Here is a 10,526-nt window from a genome sequence, read left to right as displayed (position 1 = left end):
TCAGAGGACAGGAGTAGCACCACAACAACCTTCCCATCAGATAATCCCTGACGACCCTTGACACCTTTTTTCCCTCTCTTATTGTTCCTCCCATCTTGTGTAATGTCTTACTATTTAATAATTGTTTTATATATCAACTTTATTGTATTATTTATGTTGTTAGCCGCCTAGAGTGGTCCTGACCCGACCAGATCGGCAGGATATAAATAAAATAAAATTAAAAAATTAAAAAAAAAAAAACCATTAGATCCCAGCCATGAAAGCCTTTGTGAATAAATGTGATTTCTTAAGTAAACCCTATAAAGTCTCCATTTCAAGAACAAAGATAAAACCTGATAGTTTTCCTTCCCCATAATTCCTAGCAAAGCAAGTTCTTTACTTTTTGGGACTGAACCAGTTGGCCAAAAATTATCACAAACCATTGTTTATTTTTAAAGGAAGCTAAAGGTATAGAACAAGACAAATTGAATAGTAGAGTGGCTTCAGCTAATTAGGAGTACAGAAATGGGTGAAAGAGTAGAAATGGTATCTTGCACTTTCTTGGGGAAAGTCTCTGACTAAATTACCCAATGGCAATCCAAGGTTTCTGCATTAAATGCATTTACCTGTGCAAAGGTCTTTGCTTCAGTGAATGGTAAAGTGTAAGGCAGAGATACAGCTATGTATATTTGATAAATGTATCCTAAGGATCCATTCACAGATATTGGCCAGAATCCTGTTGCCATTTCACACTTGTGTTATGGGAAGTCACACAAGTATTGACGTCAGATTGCCACTCATTAAAAAGGAGTTCATTAACTTGCTTTGGGATGCAATCTGCACCTAATTCATGAGTGGCAGTTTGCCATCAAGACTCACACAATCTCCCTTAAGTGAGCGGAAACTGGAAAGAGGATTTTGGCTACCAAATGCGGTACACTTTAAACAGCATGAACCATGATGTACATAGCAAAATACATTTAACAGTGTTAATAGGCCTTTTCTTTTCAAAGATTTTCTTTGCACACCAATTAGCTATACTTAATAAGGCATCCATGTAAGTAATGGGGAAAAAGACACAAATGGTTCAGATCAATACACAGATGCAGAAATATTTCAGTCATACCCATTTCAAAAAGCACAAGCAGCCAAACAGATTAAGGATGAAATCTTCGACAGCCTTAACATAACATACTTTAAACAAAGACAGCATTGTGCTATGTCATTTCGAAAATGTCCTTAATTAGGTCATGGTATAAGCCAACATCACACCTGCAGTTTTTCCATTCAATTGCATTGCAAGCAGCTTCAGATACATCTGCATCTATAACTATCTTTTTACTACAGATACATAAGCACGAAAGGAGGTTCTTATTTACTTAGCTGTGGCAGGTATGTTAATATTATTTTGCAACAAGTACAGCATTTTTCACAACTTTTCTTTAGACAGTAGAACGAAATCTTCTAGTAGGAATGTAAGCCTAACAATTAGAAGTTGGGTTTATTATGTCTGACATTAAATGGAACAAAAATATTCATCCCCTCATTGTCTATGTGTATTTTAAAATGTTATACTGAGATCAGGCCTGATATCAGAATGTTGTACAGTTAACTGATCAGTACTTCTAAATACACCGTGGCTAGATTTAGATTTACTTATATTTGAGAACTCGGAACATGTTTCTTAACCCTGTTTGCTCTTTAAGGCCTCGCCTTGCAGTGAGTCTTTGATTTAACAGCTGCATTAAGAACACAGGCATCCAAATTATATTTGCAGAAAGGAAACAAAACACAGCTCTCATGTAATAACTGTTTTTGTCTTCTATGATTGGTTGCAGTTTAATATTAGTAACATATCCTTTAAAACTGTGTGGGAAGCCAATACTGTATTACCTTTTCCTATTAAAGTTGAACTACAATCTTAACGACTAGTCATTATAAGATCATATGGCCAAGCAGCACCTTAACTCACTGTTCAGCTTACATAATTGTATCTGTATTGCCATTAGAAAGCAGAAATACTTCTGAGGGAGATGCACAACAAAGACTGGCATTTCAAGATCACATTATTAAACATTATGGAGGTTCAGGCAGAGTAACACTAATGTTTTTCTTGTGTCTCTTGTTCCGCACTAAATATGGCTCAGACAAGACATTATAAGTCCTTGTTCTCAATATATTTTAATCCATACTGTAAATTTGCAATACAAGTTATTTCACATGCCCGGTTGTTCATAAAAAGGTGTGAATAACTTGCCAATTAAATTACATGACGCTGCTCAGAGACCTGTTGCATCACCAGTGCTCTGGTTCAGGCATCACCCATCACGCAAAACAAAATCTGAATCTAAGTTTTTAAAATGTGAATCTAAATTCTGCAGTTGAATGAACTGGTCTTTTGTCAGGAACTGATCCGGATACAGACTGTTTAGACAACAGAGCACTCTGTAAAGTGTCTGACCCAGCATGCCTGGCATATCAACGTTCTTCCATATCTGAATGAGAACAAGTACATTCCACTGTGTTCATCTATTATCAAAGAAAATGATTAGTTTTTTAGTACATTTACAAAAGAGGGTTGAGATCTATCTCGTGTTGGAAAATTTAAAAATTTTCAAAGAATACGTCTCTCAAACACATTGTGTTGCCCTTGTTTCGAAAAGAAAATAATCTCTTAGAAGTCTGCTAAAACTCTTGAACTGCTGCAGCAGATAGTCTATATTGCCAATCTGTTGATGCACTGCTCTAAACCTTAATAAACTGAAAGCTAGCTGCCACGGCCAATCAAGTGTATCTTTTACACATACAGTGCTCATCATTCACTCTCATGGGAAAAAGGGCCAGGAATAGCCCCTACTCTGGTCTTGAGCCACCTACGGCATGGATGTACCCCAAGATAGATCTCACATGCACTGACAGTACTGCTCACAGGAATATACTGGGCTTAACACAAGCCTACTCATTAATTATATTTATTTGGGGGAATTGGAGTATTTTATGATGAAAATTATTGCCCAAAACTATAGTCATTGACATGAATTTAGAGTGGGCAAAATGTGGCCCATAGGCTGCAGGTGGGCACCCAAAACTATTTTTGTGCCCCCCCCAGAGCCCTCCAAGTACAAAAAAAGGGTACTTTGAGATTTTAGAGGGTTGAGAGAGTTTGTTCCTGGAGGTTCTCAAGAATTGCGATTTTTGCATTGAATGGGGGTAGCACCATCAAACCCAAAACACCTCAGAAATCAAAACTGGAAATGGACATCTGTTCATGAGCAGTTTAGATTTACTTATTTCTTCAAAAAATAAATAAATTCCAGGCCTTTTACAGACCTCTGTGGGTGCTGAGAGTGAAAATCTGGCTCTCAGACCCCACTAAGGCTTTAAACCATTTGGACAAATAAACATCAAGAAACCGTGGATATTTTCCTGTGCAAACACTAGGTTTACCATATATTGACCATCACTAACATCTGCTGTGAGGCATGCAAAGGGAGGATGTGCATCTGTAGTGTTGGGTAGAACTTCAGTGCTGGTTTCTTTCTCTACTTCAAGATGGCTCTGGTCAAAGGTTGTTGAAGCAGATGTTTGGAGAAATTATCCAGATCTTTCAGCATTTCCAGAATACCAGTTATAAGGGGACAGACTTGGTAACCACAATCAAGTGGTTCATAGCATCAGATGAAAGGTGCACAATTGTTACAGCACCAACAGCTCTTGCTGGATTGGTCATCTTGCAGTGTCTTCCATGAATTCTTCATTTTCCGCTGTCCATCAATGTCCTAGCTTTGGAACTTTCTCCTAAGGATAATCTGATCATGAGTTTGTTGTCTTCTAACACCAGCTGAAATTTTATTGTTTGAGGCCTTGTATTGGTTTATTAAAACTCTGCTTAAAACCATCTACTATATTTTAATTTCCCCACTTACACTTTAATCCATGCTGGGGTGTTTAAACAGAAATACAGTAGAGCAGTAATCATTGTGCTACTGCCTGACACATATATACTGCCTTAGGGTAGAAAACAGCTGTCCTTCATATGATCATTCTTTCTAATCCCCCTTCTGGCCATCCAGGCTGATAAAGCACTGAGTTCATGCCTGGGCGTAACTTGCTGGGATGTTGAATTCACTTCTGAGAGATTTTATGGGGACAACCATTTTGAAGGTTGGTGGCAGGTCACTGTCAGAGGCTTTGAGCTACATTATGGGGCTTCACCACCCTTCTGAGAATACTGATAATACTGTGAAAAAGAAGTGCAGACAAAGCTAGGACACAGAGGAGAAGAAAAAGGACAAATTAGAAAGGTAAACTTGTAGAAAACGAGTTAAAATATGTTTCAAAAAACTGATAATGAACAGCTGTTCTGTTATTCTTATTGTCTGTTGTATGGAGTGAGTTCGAGTTATGCTATTAACATCTTGTTTTTAAATACTACTGCTGTGCCATGTTGAAGTTCTGAAGAGATAGAAAGTGGCAAAAACATGTTCAGTTAATATTTTTTAAAGTCCTCACAATAAGACAAAGTCTTCAGTATTAAAGTGTTTCAACGTCTTCTTTTCTTCCTCAGAAAATAAGGCTTTCTCTTCCTGGACAGGGCTCACCATAAAATCATAGTCTTTAGAATGTCCATTTACAAAAGTAAATAAGGGATATTTTTCCTTAGATGAACATTTCAGAATCTATAACAAAACACAGTAACAGAAGAAAAACATTGGTTAGTAAATGAAAGATGCCTTTTTCAAACATGTGTTCATCAACTAAGCACTTATTTTTAATGTTAAGCAGGATATAAAATAACACCAAGCCAACCTTTCTGTTTCTCACTGCCATCTATCAGTCATCTCCTCTATGGATAGATATGTCTATTACATCTATATGTGGAACACCCACATCTTTGCACAGTAGAAATACAGAAGTCGCCATATGAGATCTTAACCCAAATCACAACAAAAAGATTAGTGAATCATTCAAGCTGTCAGCTTTTCTTTAAAGCTGAGCAAGCTCTTGGACAAGGTGAAAATTTGAGTTGGGGATTTTCCGGTTTACAGCTTTCTTACATCACATCAGTTCTTCGGCTAGTTATAATTTTAATCAGCTACATTCTATTTATGGGTACAGCACTATATTGTACTGTAGAGCAACATTAGCTTACAGCTAAGGTTCTGGAGTGGGGGCTGGTTAAATCATAAAACTCCAAAGACAGTTTTCATGACAAAATTAATCTGACGCTTTAAAGAAAACCTAAACAGTATTCAAGAAGGGTAAACTATTTTAAAAATAACAGCAAACATGCCCTGGGAAATCATGGTTGCAGAAAGACAGAAGTCCATCATTATTACTGTCCTTGACTGCTTTACTCTATTCCACTCTTCTTTAATCACATTCCTCTGATAACACTGTGAAAAAGAAGTGCAAGAAAAATAGAGGCACAATCAGTGATAGGCAGAAAAGAGGCACAAAAAAGAGGATCATTTGGAAAAGGTAAAATTTTAGGAAGGAGGTACAGGACAATCAATCTCAAATGACGAGATACCGGTAACTAAATGCAGCCTTTTAGCATTTTGCTACAGGATCAATGCAGCTCCGCTCAGTAACAGAACTTTGTGGCACCGTGATGGCTGTTTGGTAGCCTGTGAAATTAGCTGGCAGGCCCTGCTCCTTCTAATTGACAGGTGTCTTGCAACATGACAGCCGCCCCCACCACCAAGTGAGCAGCGTCTGATGAGTTTTTTCCCATTATACATAAATGTATACACACATGTGACTCTGAAAGACAATACATATTACTCTGCTGGTCTTAGTGGTGTATTTGAATTGAGAAGATTTCAGCTCACTACAATTAACTTCTCCATCTGCTAAATACCAAATCTCAAGAGAAATTAAGAGGGCCAAAAGTCCTACCACAAAACAAGTCTTTGGGGAACTTATGACACTGATTTTTCACTCTTTCTACATCTCTGATATAGGGTGGTAGAGGAGCTGTGAGACTCCATAATGATCAGAATCCTGTTTACGAAATGGAAGCCATGATCAACTTTGGTTTGATTTTTCTCAGGACACTGCCGATATAATTCTGAACTCCTCTTTTAATGGTGGCCTAGAAACTCCCTTTTAAAGAACGATGGTTATCAAATGTCATGTCAAATACAATGTTCTCATATCAGGAAGTAATATGCGCAGATGAATAAAAAATACATGGTTGTGTCCATTAAAAATTTTTGTTTGAACCTCCAGTGTTGTGTGCTGCTAGAATAATTTTACACTTTGGAAGGCAAAGCAGTTTCACTTTGGAAGGCAACCAGAGAAAAGGATTGCCTGTTTACCAACACAAACACTTGTTTTCAATGTACTGTCTGCCTCTTCAGAAAGACTTCAGAATAATTCTTGTGGAAGCATACAAAGGACAAATGCTACACTAAAATGAAAACCAACATGATGACTCCCCACCAACCTCTAGATGTAATTTGGACTGCCGTTGTCTTCTACAGAGAGAATACTCCTATTTACAACTCTTCGGCTTGTATCGTTGGCAGCTATAAAACATGAATCATCAACCAGGAAGTTCTCAATTTAAATGTCATCTGAGCCATGAATTTTCTGGTTTCAGACAGGCCACCCTCTTAGACTCCCCCTCTATCAACCACTCTTTAAGATGACATCCGTAACATGAATTTCACTATGTTTCAACAGCTGGCATGGGCAAAACTAGCGCCTGCAACAGAAATCGGCAAAGTTACTTTTCTGAAGACTAACTCCCAGAATCCCTAAGCCAACACGACCACTTTCTAAGTTCTGGCTCCCAACATTCCTGAACAGTTAAAAAAGGTGAATTCAAGTACCCAAAACAAACAAACAAATGAACAACCTAAATAAACAATAGTTTAAATGATAAATTATCACATGCTCCCTCTTCCTCCCTCTTCCTTATAGGGACGTGGTGGCGCTGCGGGCTAAACCGCAGAAGCCTGTGCTGCAGGGTCAGAAGACCAAGCAGTCATAAGATCGAATCCACGCGACGGAGTGAGCGCCCGTCACTTGTCCCAGCTCCCGCCAACCTAGCGGTTCGAAAGCATGCAAATGCAAGTAGATAAATAGGGACCACCTTGGTGGGAAGGTAACAGTGTTCCGTGTCTAAGTCGCACTGGCCATGTGACCACAGAAGATTGTCTTCGGACAAACGCTGGCTCTATGGCTTGGAAACGGGGATGAGCACTGCCCCCTAGAGTCGAACACGACTGGACAAAAATTGTCAAGGGGAACCTTTATCTTTACCTTACCCTCTTCCTAGGTCCTTACTATTATTTGGACCACCACAGTTCCATCTAGGAAGTCTACATATACTAAAGGAGCCTTTTCCTGTGTCACTTGAAAAATGCTACACCGAAACAAAAGTTCATTAAAATTTCTTAGGAGAATATTTGAATGTCTGTGGTGCTTTTGGGCAAGGCAAATCTTTATGACAACTTTGATGAGCATCTGAGTAAGTGGCAGAGAGCAAAAGCAATGCAGAGAAAAGGAAATCTTTCATCGTTATAGAACAGCAGTTTCCTTTTCTTGTGTTAAGTGAAGCAGCCTTCTTATCTTCTTCATACATCAAACGCAATAAACAAACCTGTGTTTATTTGGATCCAGGATTGTAAGTGTCATTGTAAATTTAAAATGGTCCTAAGACACAGTAATAATATCTTAATCTGTAAATGTAACAAATGTGCTAACAAGTAATAACACACAATTTAGTTTGATTTAATATTTCCATTTAAAATCATCCCTAAGGAATTGATTGCATCAAGATTCTTCTTTGCATTAAAGGTAACTCAGAGACTGGAAGAGACTCCGCCAGAAATATTTTTGTTTAAATGCTGCCACCTAGTGGGATAATTCTGTATTTGGTCCTCGTTTTATCAACGATAGAAAATCAGATAGTGATGATTTTCCCTTGACAATAAACTCATTTACATGTCTTTTGAGATCCTTTGATTTTTGTCCCCTATTTCCATAACTGTTTTTAAGATGCAGTTTAGTTTCAGCAGGGGAAAGAGGCAGCTGTCTCCCATTATAGGTAACTTTGCTTCAAAATACTTACTGTGTATGTAAGTAATGCATTATCCACTTGTGATATTTATACCGCAATTGTAGATTTTGTTATTCACTTGTACTGATATAATCAGATGACAGGAAACTGATGAGTTTGCACAACTATTTTAGCCTATTCACCCTATAAGCCCAAGCTCAGGCACTGCATCTAAACATGTTTTATTTAAAACTATCTTAAAGAGAAGAATGGAGAGACGAAGTGTTAGTTTTAGCAAGTGGAGACTTACCCTAGTTATTTCTTCAGCAGCCCTTTCAAAACCTTGTACATCTGGACAATACAGGCCTATTGTGCAACTAGGATCCATTTTTTTAAATGACATCTTCTTCGGAGAAGGACAGTGGAATGACTGGAGTTGGGAGGGAAAATGGGTTTAAAAGCATAAAAGAAGACAAATTAGATAGACACCACTCATTTGTTAACAAGCAGCTAGCATAGCAGCTCATTTAATAACAACACCTTTCTACAGAAAAACCATTGCCAATAAAGTCATCTAAAAGGCAAAAAGAAAGTAAGGCTTGTGGCATCTTGAAAAAGAACAGCTTTATTTTACTAAATGTCACATGAATTCATAAACCAAAAGTAGTAACCATAGTATAAAGATTCTGTGGTATTCCTAAGGTTCGGCCAATCCCAAACCTTCTCTAATAAGCTTCAGTAAATCTTTTCTGCCATGTACAGTGGGGCAAAGAACTGACACAGTGAAGGCTAGCCATGTTCACAATTATATATTGTTTTATTTTAACCTTCTTCATACCTTTACATGACAAATATGTTTTTCTTTCCATACATGAATCTGTAAAATGCATGTTATTGTGATACTCATTAAAACTGATACAGAATGATGTTTCCAGTATAAGAGGAAGACATTAGCCTACCTCACATTTCCCTCCCTTCCTCAAAGATGGAAAAGTTCTCTACTTTAAGATATAGCTAACTCTTTCAGGGAAATTCATGACTGCCTATGTAAAAGTCAATTTCTGTTCTCAGAATGCGGGGGCGAAGGGCAATGGAAAGTGCTCTTTCTGAAATCCTGGAGAGACACAGCTAGTGAGTGTAGATGAAGGAAAGGCGAATTCTGAGGATCCAGAATTGTATTCCTCAGATCCTTGGCAGGCATATTCCTCTCCCCTATAGTACTGCCCAATGACAACCTATACACCAGAAAACTGGTGGAAGGGATTTAGGAATTTGCCATTTAAATGCAATCTGACCTCAGGATCTGTTTTGAACCAAAAAAGGAGCCTGCCCTTCACCCTTTTTTAAAAGAAAAACTGAAAATTTTATGTCTGAGGAAGTGGACTTGTCCATGAAAGCTCACATTAAAATATAGCAGTTAGTCTTTAAGGTGCCACAAAGTTTTTGCTTTCTTTTGGTTTTGCCTGATACGAAGAGACTGGCTATCTTTCCAACCTGGCACATGTGAGGGCAGGAGGAGACTACATTTAAATGTCAAATTGTGGCCCTCAAGGCTTCTGGAAGTACAATTTGAAATTCTGAGAGGGAAGAAAAGTTCCAAGGTGTTGAGGGGCTAGAAGGTTCCAGAGGGACTGGGAACCCACATTTTGCCTATTCACAGTGTAGGCAATACTGAGATGGGCGCCCATGACTTTACTCAATAAATGCAGCTTCCTCAAGAGACAGGATGGCACACAGCCAATAGACAGCAACTATCTTGCTAAAGTCACCTAAACATTCAGCAAAAATATGCAGAAGCTTTGAAGAATTGCACAATATAATAGCCCAAATCCTCTTACTGAGTTGCACTGCCACAGCACAAATGACGTTAACTTTTGTGGACAAATTATGCCAAGTCAATCAGTATGCAACTGACCATGTCTATGGCAATTTCTTAACCAAAGGCAATTCATCACCAAAAATTGCCATTTGCATAGCAGCACAAGAAGATTTTGGCAAACGTTTCATTAAACTACTGCTACACTGATATCTCTTCTCATGGCACTTTTATTAGTGAAATAACGTAAGAAGTACAACAGTATTTATGCTAAAAGGATTGTAAGAATGTTTTAAAATTCCTCTGTTTAGAATGTTTGTTTTTTAAAGCGACTTGTTCCTCTCATCCTTCTGGTACTGTATGCTAAGAAATGTGGCTATTCATTTGGGGGGGCAAAAAAAAGTCAATCTTCTTTTGGGGATCAAACACTTGAAGTGTTCTGGAGGAGTTGTGGAAAAGAAATCAATCAGGTATGCCTTCATCATGCCCATAATTACATATTGGCAGAATGGCAGAACTTACAGAGCCAGTAAAAGAGGAACAAGCTGCTTGCCTGTGACTGTCATTCTTTGTGTGGCGATCTGTAAACTCCCACACATGGATTTTCCTGTGCAGATGCAGTAAATCCCATATGTGTGAGCCACAAAAACCATGAAATAGAAATCTAGTTACAATGAATATAACAGTACAGTATTATAACTTAATATTATATAGAAGATT

At 38.1% G+C, this 10,526-nt stretch overlaps 1 protein-coding gene across 3 annotated transcripts in view; it reads right to left on the bottom strand.

Annotated features, from left to right (window-relative positions):
- Nucleotides 1-408: 408 nt before the first annotated feature.
- Nucleotides 409-10,526, bottom strand: part of ATG4C (autophagy related 4C cysteine peptidase) — a 29,841-nt gene continuing 19,723 nt past the window's right edge. For all 3 annotated transcript variants that reach the window (XM_020807737.3, XM_078392940.1, XM_020807738.3), the window contains 2 exons: nt 8,301-8,420; nt 409-4,658 (listed from right to left, as the gene is read on the bottom strand). In XM_020807737.3, coding sequence (XP_020663396.3) covers nt 4,488-4,658; nt 8,301-8,420 — 291 coding nt within the window. In that variant the 3' untranslated portion in view covers nt 409-4,487. The remainder of the gene's footprint in view (nt 4,659-8,300; nt 8,421-10,526) is intronic.

Source organism: Pogona vitticeps, chromosome 4, assembly GCF_051106095.1.
Source record: "Pogona vitticeps strain Pit_001003342236 chromosome 4, PviZW2.1, whole genome shotgun sequence".
In the NCBI taxonomy this organism is placed as follows: Eukaryota; Metazoa; Chordata; class Lepidosauria; order Squamata; family Agamidae; genus Pogona; species Pogona vitticeps.
Note: the sequence above shows the minus strand (reverse complement) of the source record. Positions and strands in the feature narration are given on the sequence as shown.